This window comes from Medicago sativa, chromosome 7 (genome assembly GCF_051527215.1).
Source record: "Medicago sativa cultivar Bolivia chromosome 7, Bolivia_mono, whole genome shotgun sequence".
Lineage (NCBI taxonomy): Eukaryota > Viridiplantae > Streptophyta > Magnoliopsida > Fabales > Fabaceae > Medicago > Medicago sativa.
This window is the reverse complement of record NC_140755.1, coordinates 17,848,569-17,869,867: the sequence shown is the minus strand read 5'-3', so window position 1 is coordinate 17,869,867 and position 21,299 is coordinate 17,848,569. Positions and strand designations below refer to the sequence as shown.

At 35.2% G+C, this 21,299-nt stretch overlaps 3 protein-coding genes across 4 annotated transcripts; 2 read left to right on the top strand and 1 right to left on the bottom strand.

The window, feature by feature from the left end:
• Positions 1-1,900: 1,900 nt before the first annotated feature.
• On the top strand, positions 1,901-7,381 carry LOC146904725 (putative disease resistance protein At4g27220). Of its 2 annotated transcripts, XM_085727294.1 has the most exons (3): positions 1,901-2,048; positions 2,950-3,225; positions 4,479-7,381. In XM_085727294.1, exons 2-3 carry the CDS (start codon positions 2,964-2,966, stop codon positions 7,181-7,183), a joined length of 2,967 nt encoding a protein of 988 aa, XP_085583420.1. In that variant the 5' UTR covers positions 1,901-2,048; positions 2,950-2,963; the 3' UTR covers positions 7,184-7,381. The 2 variants fall into 2 exon arrangements, with proteins under 2 accessions (XP_085583420.1, XP_085583421.1); XM_085727295.1 differs by lacking the exon at positions 1,901-2,048 and having other exon boundaries at positions 2,828-3,225.
• Positions 7,382-8,844: 1,463 nt separating this feature from the next.
• LOC146904724 (uncharacterized) lies at positions 8,845-9,189 on the top strand. Its single transcript, XM_085728355.1, has one exon. The coding sequence runs from the start codon at positions 8,845-8,847 to the stop codon at positions 9,187-9,189; it is 345 nt and encodes a 114-aa protein (XP_085584481.1).
• Positions 9,190-10,231: 1,042 nt separating this feature from the next.
• On the bottom strand, positions 10,232-13,781 carry LOC146904723 (uncharacterized). Its single transcript, XM_085728354.1, has 5 exons — positions 13,726-13,781; positions 11,913-13,443; positions 11,138-11,808; positions 10,747-11,035; positions 10,232-10,657 (listed from the first exon to the last, which is right to left on the bottom strand). Exons 1-5 carry the CDS (start codon positions 13,779-13,781, stop codon positions 10,232-10,234), a joined length of 2,973 nt encoding a protein of 990 aa, XP_085584480.1.
• Between the last annotated feature and the right edge of the window lie 7,518 nt (positions 13,782-21,299).

Here is a 21,299-nt window from a genome sequence, read left to right as displayed (position 1 = left end):
TGTAGTCTTGAACCGATTCAACATTCATCTGGAAAACCATTGAATTGATTCATATATTCTTTGAATCATATCAATATTCATAGCTTCAGATCTACCTGTTTTCAAGGGTTTGAATCGATTCATACTTAGTATGATTCAATTCATGTCGTTTTTTTTCCCACTAAATTTTCACTTGTCACTCATGTTTATATATATATATATATATATAGCTTTACACACACACACACACACACACACACACACACACACACACACACACACACACCTTCTAACTCACTGAATCAATTTGAAAATATCACTCTAGAGTCACCAACCCCAACCCTCTCTCTCTCTCTCTCTCTCTCTCTCTCTCTCTCCCTCTCTCTCTCTCTCTCTCCTTCTTCTTCTTCTTCTTCTTCTTCTTCTTCTTCTTCTTCTTCTTCTTCTTCTTCTTCTTCTTCTTCTTCTTCTTCTTCTTCTTCTTCTTCTTCTTCTTCTTCTTCTTCTTCTTCTTCTTCTTCTTCTTCTTCTTCTTCTTCTTCTTCTTCTTCTTCTTCTTCTTCTTCTTCTTCTTCTTCTTCTTCTTCTTCTTGAGATTAAACACTTTTTCTATGAACTTTGTAGAATTTGAGGCATCGATCGCTAGGGTGCTATAAGAGTTGTACCTTGGTTTCTTTCAAGGAACTTGAATAAGGATCAATGGTCTAAAAGAAAAGAAGGCTCTCTTTTCACCTCCAAGGGAAATTGTGGGGTTGTTTCTCAACTTCTCTAAGGTTTAAGGGGATCGAAGCTTCGGACATAGCAAAGACGAAATCATGGTGAAGTAATTCAAGGGATTGCATGGAAGCTTGAGTTTCGAAAAGCTAGAGGCTCTCCAATTTTAAGAGGACTTGAATATTGGTGTTAGTGTGGTTTCTTAGGATTGAAGATTAGGAAATCGACGGAATCTTTTGTAATCATAACAAATTGTAAACATTTTTCATCATAGTGGAAGTCCTTGATAGAGATGTTTTCTATCAAGAAGAGTGGATGTACCCTTAATGAGGACGAAGAAGGGGAACCACTATAAATCGCGATGTTCTTCTTCTCTGCAATTTAATTACATATAAATTCTTTGTTGAAAACATCTTAATTTGATTGTGAACTTACCTTTTTACATCACTTAATCCCAATTACTTCAATTGAGATTCTCTCAATTTATTTATCACAATAGAGTTAAAAGTAGGCTTCAACCAAATTGATTGATCTCTCTTGTGTTCATTAGTTGTTAGTGTGATTTGAATGTATGTGTACATATTGTTGATTTTCTCCATAAGATTCATTATTTGAACTTCTCAACTCACCTTTGAATCTTTTTTGATTTTCATTGTCTTAATTTTGTTATTATCATCGCACACAAATTCAATAGTCATACTCTTGTTAATCAACGTTTTTGCAAAACGAAAAAAGCTATCCACCCCCTATAGCGCACTTCCTAGTTCGTCATATAGACCAACACCAAGGGCGTACAATATCGAAAGCTATCCACCCCCTATAGCGCACTTCCTAGTCATTCTCTTTTTTTAATTAGTTTTGTCAGGCGACATAAGATTGGAAGTTCTTTGAGTCTCCGCTTGATGTATGTCCTTTCTCCTAACTCATTGAAAAAAGATAGGTAACTTTATATTCTATATTCAATTAATTGGTTTATATATCTCTATCACCCTCACTAAATGGTAAGAATATAACCTAAAAATATGTAGTACAAAATTGAAAATAAAATTATAAAATAAAGAGAGTTGAGTATAATATGTACAAAATTCGTATTATTAAACGTTCCATTGGGTCAAAGTTTGATCTCAAATAATGATAATCTTGTTTAATTGGGGCTTGGCTTCCATTTTGCTGACTATTATGGGGACCACGGCTGCCCACTTCCTTTAAATTAAACAATTTATGGACGACGCGTACTTCATGTGGTTTTTTCTCTGTTTTTTTCTGATATATCATCTACTTGTGAAATATAGACATAATTCATAAGTCATAACAAGAGTTTGTTGCTGCTGTTTTCGAAGGACCTTCATTTTTTGGTATATTCTTTTCTCTTCGGTTCTCTTTTTGTAATGAAATTTGAATTAAGATCTATACTCTACTAGACCTTCATTTTTTGGTATATTCTTTTCTCTTCGGTTCTCTTTTTGTAATGAAATTTGAATTAAGATCTATACTCTACTAAGTTGTACAATTTATTTTATTGATTTCTATTATTTTTATTTATTTATTTTTAGATTTGAAAATTATTGGATTGTGAGTGCTGTGAATGATCAGTTTAACTATGATTTTCCTAATTTATATGGAGCTCATATTTATATTCAATTCATCAGAAAGCTAAGCTTATTTGGGGAGGTTTCAATTCATTTTCCCCTGTTTTTGATGTCCTTTATGTAGATATGAAATGAGATATGTGAGTATAATTTGTTTGTACTCTCTAAATCTAATAGTCTCAATAGGACCCGCCTACGTCACACCTCATGTTGAAGTGTGAGTTAAAAGTACTACATTGAATAGATGAGTAGATTTGAAGAATATATGATTGCTATCATTCATATACTTAATATCTTACGGTTTTAGATAGATGAAAATATATTTAAAATTCATTTCTTTGGAGCTAAAATCAGACTTCATTTTTGCATCTGAACACAACAAAAACATAGATCTAATCTAAACCAAAACTGTGATAAGCACTATTCTTTCTGCCAACTTTTCTGCTTGTAAGGCCCTTTAAACAACAGTCACAGCTTTGAGGGAAATAAGCACTATTCTTTTTAAAAGACATTAAATGGATGTTAAGGTTTGGGAGTAACAATAGTAACAAAAGTAGCCTTTTCTTTAACATTTCATTTACCATCTAGAAAAGCACATATATAATTAAGATATATATATCATATGCTAAATACAATTATTTGAATCTAGCTTTGGATTGGTGTTTAGGAAATATATTGATAATGGGTAGAAAAAAAAACGAGGACTGTCGGAAACACGTTACAGAAGTAGAAAATGGTCGTAAATGGATATGCAAGTATTGTAATGATATGTTTAGTGGAGGAGCTTCAAGAATTGAAGCACATCTGGGGTTGAATGGCAAAGGAGGAGGCATTAGGCGATGCTCCAATTATCATGAAGAAGTTCACAACAATATGGCATCCACTTCAAGTAATCCACCACCACAAGCTGTGATTAATAGAGTTTATTCAATCCAAGATCGAGGTAAATGAGAATATGCTTTTACTAATATTTTGCTTCTAAATCGGGCTTCGATCTTCTTTGTAATAAAAAATAAATAAATATTTGGCTCCTAAACACCTTCGCTATACATATTTAGTTCATGAGTTAACTAGCATAGCATACAATAGAAAGTTAGTAAAGAACTTGTTAAAGTATGTCAATTAATATTCGTTAGTATTGGGGATGTGCAGTTCATTAGTATTGTTGAACTAAGGGATTAAATAAGATAAATTCAAAGTTCTATCTTTCAGTGGAACTCGCTTCAAACATTATATTTTGTGACAACATGGTGGTACAAGTTTTTGTTGAAATTTAAAAATTGTCACAATTTTCCAGAAGTGATTGGCACTCATACCAGAAGCTCACTTAACCATCAAAATAATGCTGAAATCATGAATTTATCTGAGGGTACGGGTTCTAACTCATTATTTTTCAAAAAATGAAACAAGATTATTGCAATGAAGTGCACATTTAGTACTCTATTTGAAAATAAATGTTTTTAAAGTTGTTGCATTACGGATGACAAAATGAATGGAGTTGATGAATTTAGATTTGGATGGTAATTGATCATAGATGACAAAATGGATGGATTAACACTTCACTAAAAATTCTTTGAAAAATCCAATCAAATATATCCATTAAACATGAAATTCATCAACTCCATCTACTAAAGCATATTAATTTTTTTTCCAAGTTTCTAAAATATTTTTAAAACATTATTTTATTTTTCTTCTTTTGATGAATTCAGCCCAAAAACATTTATTTTAGTAGTTTCAAAAAACAATATTAAATTTTTTTAAAAAATTAATCATTTAAATAATACTCCCTCCGTCCCATAATAAGTGAGTCTTTTATAAAAAAAAAAAATCCCTAAAATAACCGACTCATTTAAAAGTATCAATACTTGACAAAAGCATTTAAAACTATTTTTTTATCTCCGTCACTAATACATTTTTCTTAATAAGTGTGAAATGAGCAAAGGCTCACTTAAATTGGGAGGGAGAGAGTAATATCTAGGTTTTTATCAAAAAAATAAAAAGTAATACTACCTAGATTTACATTGACTTTTGTAAATAAAAATACAGAGCTACATTGATATTTTTTTTTAATTTATTGTTAAAAGAGAGCTTCGTTGGACTTTTTAAAGTGTTATCTCATATATACAACCAGTAAACAATTTAAACACTTAAATGATTAAGCTTTTATTATGTAACATGACAAACACAACGGAGCAGGTGTGAACGGTAGCGGTGGTAACATAAGTGTTGTCGTAAGTGAGATTGATCAATTGAAACAATTGGTTCTTGATTTAGAATGTGAGGAAAATGATATTGCAAAACAACTACAATCGTTGGAGTCTCGGGGCAAAAAGCGCAAACCAGACGTTGATGTATGGCTGGAAGATTTACAAGATATGAAAGAAGATGCAAATGAGATGAATAACTTAAATGATATTCATGAGATAAATAATTTGATCGACAATATGAAACGACACAAGGAAAATAAGCCTCTCACTTTGTCGAGTGAATTTGTTGGGGGAAAATTAGATGAAAATATTCATGAAGTGTTGGAACTACTTGCTGATGATGAAGTCTTTGTTATTGGCATATGTGGAATGGGAGGAGTGGGAAAAACTTTACTTGCAACTCTTGTGGAGGATGAAGTAAAAAGGAAAGCAAATTTTAAGGATGTGTTTTGGGTCACTGTTTCTCACAATTATAGCATCTCAAAACTGCAACATGATGTTGCAAAAAGAATAGGTTTGAAGCTTGATGAAGATGATGAAAGAATTAGAGCTGACAACTTGTCTTTGGCATTGGAGAAAAAGGGAAAATCAATTCTTATTTTGGATGATGTTTGGAAATATATTGATTTGCAGAAGGTGGGAATTCTTCCAAAAGTGAATGGCATTAAAGTGATTCTAACAACTCGTTTGAAACATGTATGTCACCAGATGGATTGCCACCCATATGCTATATTACAAATGTATCCACTCAATGCATGTGAAGATTGGGAGTTGTTTATGCTAAAACTCGGACAAGATGGAACACCTAGGATACTTCCACATGAAATAGAAAAGATTGCGAAATGTATTGTAAAGAGATTTAAGGGTTTACCGCTTGCAATCATTGTGATGGCTAGAACCATGAAAGGGATTGATGACATTCATCAATGGAAACATGCACTCAATAAACTTAAAAAATTGGAAATGGGACCAGAGGTGGAAGAAGTCTTCAAAGTTTTAAAACCCAGCTATGATAATTTGTTGGAAAAGAAGTTGCAAAACTGTTTTTTGTATTGTGCATTATTATCTATTGGAGATGAGAATAGGGTGGAGATTAACAAAGAAGAGTTGATCATTACGCTAGTTGACAATGGACAAATAAACGGGAATACGTTTTTGGAAGAAATATTTGATGAAGGGAATACCATATTGAATAAGCTTGAAGCCCATTCTTTGATTAGTTTTAATGAACATTCAGTAATCACACATTCCTTGGTGAGAAATATGGCATGTTATATCTGGAAAGAGAGTAAGAGGAATGCTATAGTGAAATTGGGTAACGGATTGACCAAGATACCTCTCTCACATGAATGGGCCGCTGATTTAGAGTTGGTTCATATGTGGGATTGTGATATAGAACAAATCCCGGAGGGCATGTCACCTAATTGTCCGAAGTTGTCCACCTTGATTTTAAATGAAGTGTCCATTAGTCATGTTCCTGAGTGTTTTTTCAAATATATGAATAGTTTATCAATACTCAATCTATCCCATAATGAAGAACTAGAATCTTTACCGAACTCTGTGACTGAGTTGAGGTCTCTTGTTTCCTTAGTGCTCAATAAATGTTTTTCACTGATACATGTGCCCCCATTGGGTGAATTACGAGCATTGTCAAGATTGGTCATTTCAGAGACTTCCATTGAGAAAGTACCACTAGGCTTGGAAAAACTAACCAATTTGCAATGGCTTGATCTATCCGAAAACAAAAGTTTGAAATTGGAATTAGGGTCTTCCCTATCCAATTTGACCAAAATGCAATATCTTGATCTCCAATGTACCCTTGCTATGATTACAATAGAAGATGTTCAAGGGATGAATGCGCTGGAATGTTTTGGAGCGGCCTTTGAATGCAAGCATTACCATGTGCAAAACTTGCTTGACGTGATTTTTAGGCTTAAAACATATCATCTCATTTTTGGAAATGTGTTGGGTGAAAATAGTTTTAGGATGAAATGTTATGATTTGAAAAGTATTGTTCCAGGCTATCCTAGTACTAGGACCATACAATTTGGAGATTGTGTTCATTGTTCCCACATACTTCCTGAAGAACTTACTTGTGTGTATATAGTTGAAAATAAAAATTGGGTTTGCTTATGTGATGCTTTGTCATATAGAGCTTCTTCTTCATTGAGGAGAATTGAAACAGATGATTGCCAACAACTGGATAGCTTGTTTTGTTTATCTAGTTGTTGTTCCTTTTGCACCAAGATTCTCAACCTCGAAGTTTTGAAGCTTAGAAATTTGTTAAGTTTAACTGTTGTCTGTAAAAATGATGTTGGACAAGCTTTGTCACCGGGTGTCATATTCTCTTGTCTAAAAGAATTTTATATTTCTCATTGTCATTTGATCGAGAAGTTGTTCACACCACAATTAGTTCAGCAACTTCAAAATCTGGAGACAATAAAGGTAAGGAATTGTGATTCAGTGACAGAGATATTTGCAGTGAACAACCATGACGACAGTGACAGAGATATTTCCAGAATTGCACTTTCCAAGTTAGTAAATTTGGAGTTCAGGAATTTACCACAATTGAAGATCGTGTGCAATTGGATTATATGTTGTCAAGTTGCACCAACATTGGCCATCGTCAACTGTCATAACTTAGAAAGGCTCCCTATAATAGAAAGCCAAGATGCTGAGATTCCTGAATGTTGATTTATTGGTCAAAATGAGTAAGTTTTAATGTCAATATACATTTTGATGTTGAACTTGTACTTTTACATATCGGTGTTCATATTCATGTGTCGATGACACGTATATTCAGTTTGAACAAGGATGTATTGATGTGTTGGTATACTCTGATTAGTTTTTCTTATATTGAACAATGTTGTGCTAAATCTTTTCTACGTAGAATTTTCTCCACCCTCCACAAGTGGCTTTATTCAATCTACCTTTATGCTATGCAACTAAGTGTCATGTTTGACAATTTGAAATTTTCACTATTTTACTCGTTTTGTACAGGGAATCATAATAAGAGCCTTAGATTCATTTGTAGGAGATCAACTTCTCAAGGCTCACTTTTTTTTTTCCATTTTCTATAGCCCTTTGCAACTACAGAAAACTTCCCTTTTGGAAAAACTTTCAGCACTAGACAGCTAATGTGTTGATGCATATCAGCTTCAAGTCATTTTTTTCATTGTGATTCCAAGCAAAGATATTCAGACTGATCAATTTAGCTTTCTCACTTTACTTTTGTTCATTTCATATAGACCTAAGATCAATTAAGTTTTTATACTTTTTTATGTTGGAGACTAATTTAACAGTTTTACTTTAAGTTTTATCTGCTTTCTCCAACACTTGATGAAATGCGATAGTAAAATATTTTGCTAGAAGTGACAAAAAAAAAAAAGAGTAAAAAATTAGTATCAAAGGGTCAAAGGATAGTGGCGTAAAATAATTGAAATAAATACAACAGGGTTAACATCAAATTGAAATTAGGATGCTGAGCTGGTTCAAGCCAAGCATTCTACTGAGTAATAATTATAATCTTATACTAATCTATTTTAACTTTGTTGTATTTGTTGCAAACAAACATAAATAAAAATAGTGAAACTAATGATCATGTTCTTTATAAACATGAATGGACTATAGTATTCAAAAACTATAGCTTTGCAATCATATACATAGTATCCAAAAACTATACTATGAATAAACATATAGTGGAAACTAATGACCATGTTCTTTAGTTGGTTTTTTATTACAAGTTTTAATAATAGGGCACACATAGGTATCTCATCTCATCTCATATACATAGTTTCTGATTAGTGTAAAAGCATGGTTTGTTCAATACACTAGCAAAGGAAAGTTGAAATTTAAAGGCTTAAATGCACTTTTGGCCCCCTATGTTTCAAATAGTTGCGATTTTGGCCACCTAAGAAAAAAAATGGATATTTTGGCCCCCTAACTTTTGTGCCTCTTTTGATTTGCTGATTTTGACCAGTCAACGCCCATGTGTCACTGAGGTGGCAGACATGTGTGTAATTATTATTTAAAAAATAAAATAAAATAATTCTGGTAATTAAAAAAAATAAAAAAGGAAGGAATCATAGAGAAAGCACGTGACCTCCTCCATCTCTTCTTCTCCAACGGTACTTCTTCTCTTGCACTTCTTCTCCAACGGTAGGATATTAGGGTTTAAAAACCCCCAAATCCTACCATTCTCCATTCTGATATCCTTCATCAATTCTTCTTCTCTTAATCGAATTTCTGTTTCAATTTGTGTTCATATCCCCCTTTCTTCTCCTGTTTTCGTGAGTTGCATCATCCCCCTCTCTTAATCTTGAGTTTCTACTTGGTTTTTTTTCCAGGATCCGAAAATGGGTGATTTTTCATCTTCCTCTCTGTCTGGTGCGACACAGAAGCAAAGAGGTAACCTAGTTTGCTATTGTGGTGTTGATTCACCATTGGTGACTGCTTGGACAGATGAAAACCCAGGGAGGAGATTCTATGGATGTGGGAGATATTTTCAGAGGAGGAAATGCAAGTTTTTTAGGTGGTTTGATCCTGAAGTCCCAGATCGACAGAAGAAAATCATCAGAGGATTGCTGAAGAAAAACAATGCTTTGAGGAAGAAAGAGAGAGCTCATGTGAATATCATTGTCATTTTAGGGGTATTGTTGTTGCTATGTTTTGGTGTAATGTGCATTAAGTTTGCTAACTGATGTAATATTAGAGGGATTAGGTGAGGTGTGATGTGTTTAACTATGGTAATCTTGTTACTGGTTTGAAAAAGTTTGTAACTTATGATTTGAGAATGAAGAAGGAGTTGAATCATTTTGTACTATGTTTCAGATTGCATTAGTATTGTCATTTATTTGATTATGAATATGATTCTTATGAAGAAAAGAACCAAAACCAAGCATAAAAATAGTAATGTTCTTTCCTTACTTTGGATGCTATTTATTTCAGCTCATTTTCAAGTATACATCAGATTGATAATTTTCGACTGGGGTGGTTTCAAATTCAAATCTTTACAAAGAATGCTTCTCTGGTTCAGTGAAGAAAATGGATATTGATGAAAAATTAATATAGTTATTTTAGGGAACAATTATCAACCAAAAATGAAAATGGAATATAAGTTGTGAAGCACAGGAGACAAAGTAATACAAACATATGTGTGATGGGCCATGTTGGTATGTTTCTGATATGACTTCTGTGTTTTAATAGCTAATGAAAACTTCATGTTACTAGATATGTGTTGTGTTCTCCCTATCTATCTATCTTAGTCCTTCATTTGGCTTTTGATTATTTGAGAGTGAGCTTTCTTAATTCTTGTTTCTAACTTTGAGAAAAGGACAGAAGTTGATTAGAGTCACATTTTGGTCCCTAATTTAATCCATAACTAGTAAGTAAATTAATAAGTATAGTTTGCATGTGTACCACTGCATTTGATAATAATAAGCACCACAATAAGGCACCACAGTAAGCCTGTTGTTAGTACAGAAGCACCAGCCAACCAAATAACTGATTCCAAGATATATATATTGAAGCAAAATAGTACTTAACATAATATGATAATAATAAGAGTACTTAACATTACATGCCCATAGACCATGTCTGATGTTCCACAAAAGATAAGACATAATTCAAGTCAAAGTACTTAAAAGATTACATTCCAAAAGATGAAATAATTCAACTATTAAACACCCAAAAAGTGGAGCACATATTGTAAGCTAAGTCTCTGCTAAAACAACTGAAAATAGTCTAAGGCTTGTTGACTGATTGTTGAGTCCCAACTTGACCAACTTCTTCAATCTTCCTCTTCAAACCAGTAGTCCTTCCTTTCTTTGGCACAAATATTTCTTCAGACCCAACTAGATGTTTCCCACCTTTGACAGCATTTCCTGAAGCTGGCACACTGTTGCTTGCAGTTGGCTTAGTTGAAGCTAGCACAGAATTGGTAGCAGATGCAGAAATCTGGCTTGCAAATGCTGCAGGCTGGCTAGCAGATGCTGCAGGCTGGCTAGCAACTGCTGCAGGCTGGCTAGCAGATGTTGCAACTGGCACTGTTTTGGTAGTTGATGCTTTAGACTTGCTAGTTGATGCTTTTTTCTTAGCAAATTGCCCAATTTTGCTACCAGCTTTCTCTTTTCCTTTCTCTGTTCCTGGATACCTTACATTTGTATTGGTCTTCACATGCATATGAAATTACAGTTGTATCAGAACATAGTCAATTCATAAGCACATAATCATAATATACATATTCATAAGATGTTTACCTTATTGCCTCCCACTGGAAGTGACCTATCAGCTGCAGTTTTTCCTTTACATGTTCTGGCATTATGGCCAAGCTGTTTGCACGTCCCACACCTCACAGTCTCTTGATTTCTTTTTGTCTTACCAGATGTTTTTGGTTCATCATTTGTCTTCCTTCTCAGTTTCTTGGGTCTACCAGGAGCCCTTCTCATGTTTGGTGGTATAATAGGTTCACCAGCAACCTCTGGCCACAACTTTGGTCCATTTGAAGGCATGATCAAGTTATCATATGTAGCTAAGAATGTAGATTTCCTGTTTAATTACCAATACAGTTCAGAAATAGGAAGCAGAGACTAACAAAATTCACAAAACAAGCAAAATTAATCAGTTCAGAAATACCAAGCAGAGACTAACCTGTACCAATGAGCAACATAGTCATCTGGGTTCTGATTGTTCCACCACATACAAGTAATTGAATGAGGGCAAGGAATACCTGTAAGTTCCCATTTTCTACATGCACAAGTCATCTTTACAAGGTCAACCACAAATGTATCAACACCATCAGAGACCGAGAAATGGGCATAATCTCTATCTCCATGCCAGTGTGGAGTCCATTTATCTGCATCCTTCTTACACTTATCTAATATTTTGACTATGGCTGGACATATGTCACCCTCATACCTTAACATGTAGTCTCTAAGCCTTACAATTCTATTAGTCAAGTAGAATTTTAAACCCTCCAACATTGAAATAATAGGATACTCCCTATAATCAATTATAGCACTATTAAATGCCTCACACATGTTATTGACTTGTAGGTCACAACATGTGTGGGTGCTATACCCAGCTCTTGTCCACATATCTGGTGCTAGATCATTCATTTCTTTCCAAGCAGGCTCACTCAACTTCTTAAGGTTTTCCATAGCTTTCTTGAACTCATTCATGGTGTTGGCCCTAGCTGCTATCCACAAAGCTTCCTTCAAATGTTCACCAGAGTGTCTCTTTCTCCAATTTCCATAAAAGTGTTTGACACACAGCCTGTGTTCAACATGCTCAGATATCCCAGCAATGGTATTGACCAAACCCTTGAACAAAAAAACACATAAAACATACATTTTATAAACTGTACTGAAAACAATTACGTAAAGATATTTAACATGTAAAATACAAAATTCAAACTTTAACTAACCTTTTGCTGGTCTGAAATGAAGGACCATCTTTTGCACTGAATCCCATTTAAATCTGACAACAAGAGCTCAAGAAACCAATCCCATGACTCTTTCGTTTCTGCTTCAACAACAGCAAAAGCAATTGGAATCATTTGGTTGTTACCATCTTTTCCAACTGCTGAGAGTAAATGTCCACCATATCTTCCCTTCAAGAAACAACCATCTAGTCCAATCAAGGGTCTGCAATTATCCACAAAAGCTTTCTTGCAAGCATAGAAGCAAACATACATCCTCTCAAAGACTGTCCCTTCAGATCCAGGAGTAGTTTTGATTTTCACAGTACTATTGGGATTGCTCCTAATCAGCTCCTCGGCATAAGATCTAAGGTGACGATATTGTTCATCTATAGCACCATGTATCATCTCCAAAGCTTTAATCTTAGCCCTATACACCTGGTAACTGCTCAAATTAACCCCCCACCTAGTCTTACACTCGTCTTTCAAAGCCTTCAGTGTCATGCTAGGTGTGTGTTTCAGCAATGGGACAAGTTTTTGAGCCAAAATTTTGGTTTTGCAAAGCCTAATATTTTTGGTTATATGGCACTTGTGAGCAGAATTATAACTAGAAAGCACAAAATATGTATTGGGTTCAGCCTTGCTAAACCTCATATGATATGGACATTTAGGCATACACTTGACAATAACCCTATGATGCTCATTTTTCTTAACATAGACATTTTTCCTACTTTGTAAAGCATATTCCTTAACAGATGACTTAATTAGCTCAGCAGTAGCAAAAACTTGACCTATCTGATAATTTACCTCACCATTTTCACCATAACTAAACTTATTAAGTGTTTTTTTCTTACCAGATTCATCATCTGAAGCTGCTGGACTCTCTAGCTCTTCTGAATCACCATTTTCATCCTCAAAATCATCCAAAGTTGTAGGAACAACATTCCTTGATGATTCTACAGCAGATATCCTAGGCACTACAGTTGGAATAAAAGGAACTGGGTTCAGAGTGTGTTCAGGCAACACATCAATCCAATTAAAGTCTTCCTCATACTCACTGTCATCAAGTGATATCCCATCCAAGCTTCCATCTTCACTTCCCTCTTGGCTATCATCACCTTGGTATTCTGGATCTGTTTCAGACTCACCATCTATTCCATCTTCATTGGCTTCACCTACCACTTCAACATCACTTTCATACCTACAGTCAAGTCCATCAACATTTGGTGTTTCTACATAGAAGTCAGCTCTGCTCTCACCCTTGAACTCGTTTATAAACCTAATGGTATCTCTATCATTTTCTAGCAACTTCAGACCATCCCTGAACTCTTTTCCTGGTGTAACATACCACAACTTGTACTCACCATTTACACCAATTTGAAGGACCTCATTCTTCAAGTCAATGAGATTAATCTCATCTATGTCCCAACTTTTATCAGACTCGTACACCTCACCTTTTATGTAAGCCATCACAGGGTCAGAAATAAAATATCCTTTATGGTGAAATCTAATCTTCAATGAGTGGTCAGCAGCAACCCTAACACAAATAACAATTACATTTTCATTAAAAATTGCTACAAAGTCAGTAAAATACAAATACATCCATAAATACAGTATTCAATAGTTCCACCAACCATTTTTTATTCATAAATGTCACATGGATCCAAAATACATAGTAAAGGTTCCAAAATAGTTTACACCAACCAAGACAGTAATATTCTCAGAGAGAATTTGAGACCATGGTAAAGGTTCCACCAAGACAGTAAAGGTTCCAAAATAGTTTACAAACAAGACAGTAAAATACAAAAAAGACACTTACTTTGAGACATTTGAGACATAGTCAGGAGTATTCTCAGAGAGCATGTGATACTCCATCTTCGTCAAAACACAACCAAACCTTGCTAATTCTAGAAAACGAATGCACCTTGCTAAAAGATCAACAGAACACAGCGATTCGAGCAATAAAATGGGTGAAACGGACAGATTTGAGTTTTGGAAGTGATGACCGATTTTGGGAAGATAGGGGGTTGAAACCCTAGATTTGAGAATTTTAACAATGGAATGGAGGAGGTCACGTGCTTTCTCTATGTATTCCTTCCTTTTTTATTTTTTTTAATTGCCAAAATTATCTTATTTTATTTTTTAAATAATAATTACACACATGTCTGCCACCTCAGTGACACATGGGCGTTGACTGGTCAAAATCAACAAATCAAAAGAGGCATAAAAGTTAGGGGGCCAAAATATCCATTTTTTTTTCTTAGGAGGCCAAAATCGCAACTATTTGAAACATATGGGGCCAAAAGTGCATTTAAGCCAAATTTAAAAAAGTAATTAGAAAGCCTCTAATGCAAAAAAAGTAAATGAAAGTTTTTTTTAGATATAAAAAAAAAAGGTTTTAATGATATTAAAATATTGAGAAACTAAACCAAACAATTAGGTTCATGTGGTTAATGAACTCCACCGAAAAAACAAATTGTTTACGAGAACCTAAGTTCGCAATTTTGACCATATATTTTATTTATCTTCCATCCAAACTTTGAATTACCTCTTTTCCCTAGGAACCAGAGGATTAACACACAAAATAAATCAAGAAACTAAAGATATGAGAGGTGAAAAGATGCTAAAAAGATATTGAAAGGTTTATATGTTGGATTAATTATTTAATTAAACAATTATGGATTGACAATAATCAATTATTATAAGTTAATATTATATTATAAATTATGGTCTATTGTGTTAAACACTAATTAGTTGATGAATATATGTGATTGGGCTATTCTTTCTAAAATGGACCGTGATGGGTTGGACCATTTAGCTAAGCCCAATGAGAGGTCCCTGCCCTCAGCCGTTTAGCTATTTAAAAGTCATCCCATCAGACGGTTAATTATTCTGAACATCAGTGTGAAAACCTAGAGCTAGACAGAATGAGGGTAGTTACCCCTCTCATATTTGTCGGCGTTGTCTACGGTTATCCTTCATCAACCTAATTTAAAGGTACACAATTTCTTGTTCTTTCTTTGTTATTGATGATATGCTATAATTTGTATCTAATGATCTATGACTAAACACAAAAACTTTCATCATTATAATGATGTATCATATTAAAAACCTCTTGATGTGTTCCCCTTATATCCTTTACTGAGAGGGATTAATTGGTTGGGGAATTTACATCATCCACATCTTGTTGCAAAGTTCATTTGTACAACATTGTGAAGCTCATAATTCCCCACACAAACATCTATTGCAAATTGTATCCAATTTTGCACATGCGTAATCTAAATATAGTCAGCTAAAAAACCAATGAGAAAAAAATGTAATGTCACATAAAACCAATGCAACTTAATGCAAGAAAGGTACACGGTCTCTTCCTAAAGCGAATCGTTCAAGAAAACATGAACTCGATTCTTAATGAAAATAATACTTGATCAAACTTTACTTAACTTTCAGAACTTCAGATAACTTGGATCCCTTCTCCTAAGACACAGAGTTAACACACGAACAAAATGTACACGACGAGTTTTCAACATTTCCCATATGTACTAATTTACAGAAAATATTAATATATTTGGCATCCATAAATATTTGGTTTTTAATAATTATCAATGTGTTTTGTCAAAAAATATATAAATTATCAATATGTTGTATCACAAACAAAATTAGCGAAAATAATGTGTCACAAGTTCAAGTGTTTACTCATGTGAACAAAGATATGATGTGCAACAACAACAATGTATCAATGCATGATTTGGCTTCTTAACCCTCCGCTCAAAATGTTTTTTTTCTTTTCTTAGATGAAGTGATAATCCGCTGAAATTAAACTCACACACAACTGTGAGGTCCCGGGTTCGAACTCGATCACGACGTCCGACCTTGCAATTTCGGCATTTGCCAATTGAACTAAAACTTCTAGACCGCTCAAGATGTTAACTATAGATGAATAATTCTCTTACGGTTATCAGATCTAAAAGTAACGTCAATATATAATTTTTTTTGTCTTAAAAAAAAAATTAGAGAGCAATTTTATCTCTGGGTTGGTGATGCTTAGATTGTTTATAGAGAGTAACAACTATAATGAACCGCCATTGTAAGCAACTATACATGACATATGGCAAGTGGGTAAGATAAACTAGCCATATGGGTAACATAAACTAAGTTTAAGGCAGCAACGGCAACTATACATTTGCAAGGATAAAAAGGTATTATTGTATCAATCAAATCATTCATAATATGTTATTATACTGAAAAACTAACGACTATGTATTTTAATGTATTTTAATTAAAATAGTCAAATCTATATTAATTTAATAATTTTGAATAAAAACTAATTACAAATAAAAAATCTAAAAAATGGGGTCAAATTTGAGTTATTTATAAACAGTCAATAAGTAAAAACTAATATATTTCCCTCAAAAAAAAAGTAAAAACTAATATATGAATTCATTATATAAATGAAGTTGCTTACACTTTATTAACATTGGAGAAATTATACTTGGAATAGTGGATGCACTAATAATATATTATTTTTTTTCCTCAAAAAAAAAATAATATATTATTTTTTTTAAGAACACTCCACAGCACTTTTTTTTTTGAAGGTCACTCCGCAGCACATGTACACTGATTCTCACCTATAAAAAAAAGTTTAGTTCAATCAAATTCATGCCACTTAATAGCCATTTTCATTTTTTTTTGTCAAGTAGTCTATTAACTAAAAATTTATTTTTTAAGGTGAATATATAAAGTGTTTGAGGTTTAAACCCCGACCGTCACATATATTAAAAAATTGGTAGAAGGCAAAGTTGTGTTTTTCATTGACAGTGAGCAGAGTCATTTATACACAGTGTACACATACTACCGTTACAAAGAATCAGGAGGTAATTATGCACAAGAGATATTCTAGGAGCTAACTATGTACAAGAGATATTATAGGAGCTAAATATGTTCAGGAAAGCTTCTAGGAGGTAAATGTGATATGCAATCACATGCTGTCATGCTGATATGTAGTTAATTATCTCAATACTCCCCCTCAAGTTGGAGCATGAGGATCTCGAATGCCCAACTTGCGAAGAAGAAATTGAAATTGTTGCTTCCCGAGGGTCTTTGTGAAGATATCCGCTAGCTGCTCATGTGTGCGAACATGAAAAGTGACAATGTTGCCTGCTTGGATTTGATCTCGCACAAAGTGACAATCAACCTCTATGTGTTTGGTACGTTCATGATACACAGGATTTGCAGCAATATGAAGTGCCGCTTGACTATCACAGAACAATCGCATTGGCATCGAATGATGAACACCAAGAGATTTTAACATTGATTTGAGCCAAATAAGCTCACAACTAGCAGTAGCCATAGAGCGATATTCGGCCTTAGCAGAAGACCGAGAAACAGTTGGTTGTTTCTTAGTTTTCCAAGAAACCGGAGAGGCCCCCAACATAATAAAATAGCCGGTAAGAGAGCGGCGAGTCAAAGGACAAGTCGCCCAATCTGAATCACAATAAGCAGTAAGATGTAAAGCACTGTCCTTAGAAAGAACAAGACCTTGGCCCGGATGGCTTTTTAAGTAGCGAAGTGCAGCATTCCAATGGTCTTCTTTTGGCGTTTGCATAAATTGTGCAAGAGTATGAACAGCATAACAAAGTTCTGGGCGAGTAATAGTGAGATAAATCAAGCGACCAACAAGTCGTCTGTAACGATCAGGATGAGCAAAAACAGGGCCTGTTACAAGAGGCAACTGACGGTTCTGTTCCATGGGAAAATCACAAGGTTTTGCTCCAAGTAAACCAGATTCAGAAATTATATCAAGCGGGTATTTACGCTGAGAAAGAAACAAGCCATCTGGTCCCCTAGCTACCTCAATGCCAAGAAAGTACTTCAGCACACCAAGATCTTTCATCTGAAAGCAAGTGCTCAGATAAGCCTTGAAATTAGAAATTACGCCAGAATCATTTCCTGCAATGATCAAGTCATCCACATATACCAGAATATGAAGAATGTGATTGTCTCTTTCATAGGAGAACAACGAGTAATCAGCATAAGACTGAACAAATCCAAAAGACTTCAAGGCAGAAGAGAGTTTAGAAAACCATTTACGAGGGGCTTGACGAAGACCATAAAGAGATTTTCGAAGAAGACATACTCTTCCGCGAGAAGCACCAAAAAAACCAGGAGGAAGAGACATGTAAACCTCCTCATCCAAATCACCGTGTAGGAAAGAATTGTGAACATCCATTTGATGGAGTTCCCATCCACGAACAACAGCTACTGCAAGGAAAACTCGAATCGAAACCATCTTAGCAACAGGAGCAAAAGTCTCATTGTAATCGATACCTTCAACTTGATTGTTACCAAGAACAACGAGTCGTACTTTATGACGTTCTATAGTGCCATCAGAGTTGTACTTGATTTTGTACACCCACTTACACCCGATAGCCTTCTTTCCAGGGGGTAAATCTTCAATGGTCCATGTGCCATTATTTTCAAGTGCTTCTATCTCCTTGCTCATGGCACCACGCCATTGAGGATCTTGGACAGCTTCAGAAAAACATGTTGGGTCATGTCTGACAGTTACTGCAGCTAGAAAACGAGCATGGAAAGCAGAAAAATGTTGGCAAATGACATAATTAGCTATAGGATAAGGAGTACCTGAGGACATGGATTGAGCAAATGAAGCAGAGGGGGGTCTAAGCAGCGTGCCGTACGACAAACAAAATCTCTCAAAAGCACCGATGGTTGACGTTCTCGTGAACTACGCCGAATGTCACTTTCAGATGGTGCAAATGGACGATTAGTGTCATCAAGAGAAACAGTAGTTGATGCTTCTGATATCCGATTAGTGTCATCACTCCCCCTTTCTTTGATAGGTGCAGAAGCTAACAACTCATTTGTCCCCCTAGATGATGAGTTCATAGGAGGTTCTGGTTCAACATGTGTATCAGTAGTTTCCAATGATGTTGTGGGAGTTAGAGAATCCATTTCATAAACAGCAGGGTTCATAGAATCTGTAACATTGGGGTTAGATGTAGAAGGCTCGCTATAGGGAAAATGATTCTCATAAAAAACAACATCTCGAGAAACAAAGAAATCTCGATTTTCAATGTCGTATAATCTCCATCCCTTCTTTCCATGAGGGTACCCAACAAAGATACACTTTTGACTACGAGCTGCAAAATTGTTTCGGTCACGAGGAATCTTGGAAGCAAAGCAGAGACATCCAAAAGTTTTAATATGATCATATATAGGAGGGTGACCAAAGATAATTTCATATGGGGTTTTACCTTGTAGTATGGTGGTAGGAGTACGATTGATAAGATAACCGGCTGTAAGAATGCATTCACCCCAAAACTCAATAGGTAAGTTGGCTTGAAATCGAAGGGCACGAGCAACATTGAGAATATGTCGGTGTTTTCGTTCTACTCGTCCATTTTGTTGGGGGGTTCCGACATAAGATGTCTCAAACAAAATACCCTGTTCAGCAAAATAATGTTGGAGGCATGTGAATTTTGTCCCATTATCACTTCGAATACATTTTACTATCTTATTGAATTGGGTTTTAGTCATTGCACAAAAGTTCTTAATTAATTTTGTAACTTCTGACTTATTAGCCATCAAGTAAATCCAAATGCCTCTGGAGCAATCATCAACAATAGTTAAGAAATAAGAAGCACCAGATGAAGAAGAAACACTATACGGACCCCACACATCACAATGAATCAACTCAAATAATTCATTTCCATTACTTGAACTAACAGGAAATGATACACGAGTTTGTTTTGCTTTAAAGCAAATATCACATGGCTCATCTTTATTTTTTTGACAATCACTAATGCTAACCAAAGGAAGTAAACTAACTATTTGTGGAGACGGATGACCAAGTTGTCGATGCCACACTTGATAGGAATCAACTTTAGTCACGTGACATAGGTGAGTATTCGGCAACGTTGCATGAAACCAATCACTATCCTCGAAGTGCGGTCCTGTATCACACACAACTTGTCAGTTAAAGTGACTACACAATTTAAATCTTTGATCAGTTGTGCAAGAGATATCAAATTGCAAGTCAATCGAGGAACATATAAAACATGCTTAATAGTCATATTTTCACCAAGAGCTATTGTCCCTTCTTGGACAGCATTTGTATGTGTTCCATCAGGCAACACAACAGGAGAAGGAAAAATATTTGAGAGATCTTTGAGCAATCTCTTTTCACCAGTCATATGGTAAGATGCCCCTGTATCCAATATCCATGGAGAAAAGACTTACCCGTCAGCTTTTCATTTGAAGTGGAGTTATTATTATTTAAACTCTTGAACATATTCAAGATTGTTCCCCATTGATTATCTGTCAAGGTTGGACCAACAACATTTCTGTCATGGTGTGTCAAGACAGAATTTGGTGCAAAATGAGCAGCATTGGCAACACCAAAAGAAGCCTTGCCACACCCACGTCCTGTACTAGAATCAACACCTTTACCTTTGCTGTTACCTTTGCCACTCCATCGCCCATTATTCCACCACTCCGGATAGCTAATGATCTTGAAGCAAGAAGTTACATCATGTCCGGTTCTTCCACAACTTGAGCAGATAGATTTATCGCTTCTTGCTTTCGTTCCATTGTAAGTTGAAGGACTGCCATGGACAGCAAAAGCAACCGCCTCAGTTCGTGCGTCACACTCTTTGGTCATGTTCTTGTGACGTTCCTCCTGAACCACCAATGCATAAACTCGGTTCAGCGAAGGAAGTGGATCTTGAGCAATAATGCTGGAACGAAGCGTCCCATACAAATCATCATCCAATCCCATCAGAAATTGATGAACTCGTTCGTCTTGACGTTCCTTGCTCAAATCAGCAGCCCAGTTGCAAGTACACTTCCCACAAGTGCAAACTCTACTTGTTATATATGTAGACAACTCATCCCAAATCTTCTTTAGGTTTCCATAGTAAGCAGCAACACTCTGACCACTTTGGTTACAACGAGCCAATTCTGACCTCAATTGAAGGATTCGTGGCCCGTTGCCAATAGAAAAGCGTTGTTGTAGGTCATCCCACAACTCTTTTACCGTATCATAGTAGGTAAAAGTAGAGCGAAGGGAAGATTCTGAGCATGGATTTAACACTCCACCAATCCTCGATCTCGCTTGCATTTGGTTGTGTCACAGTACCATTTAAGAAGCCCAATTTGTGCATACTGGTCTCCCATTCCTGATAATTATCACCCTTCAATGTAACAGGACAAATATTCATACCAGGATGATCGGAAGGATGCAGATAGAATGGTGAGGTCGGATCGATACCGACATGCTTCTTTCCGTTTAAATCACCATTTGGCTTCTTCGACCCATTCTCTGTATCATCGATCTGGTTCTTCTCGTTCTCATTTTCCTCTTTATTCCCAGCC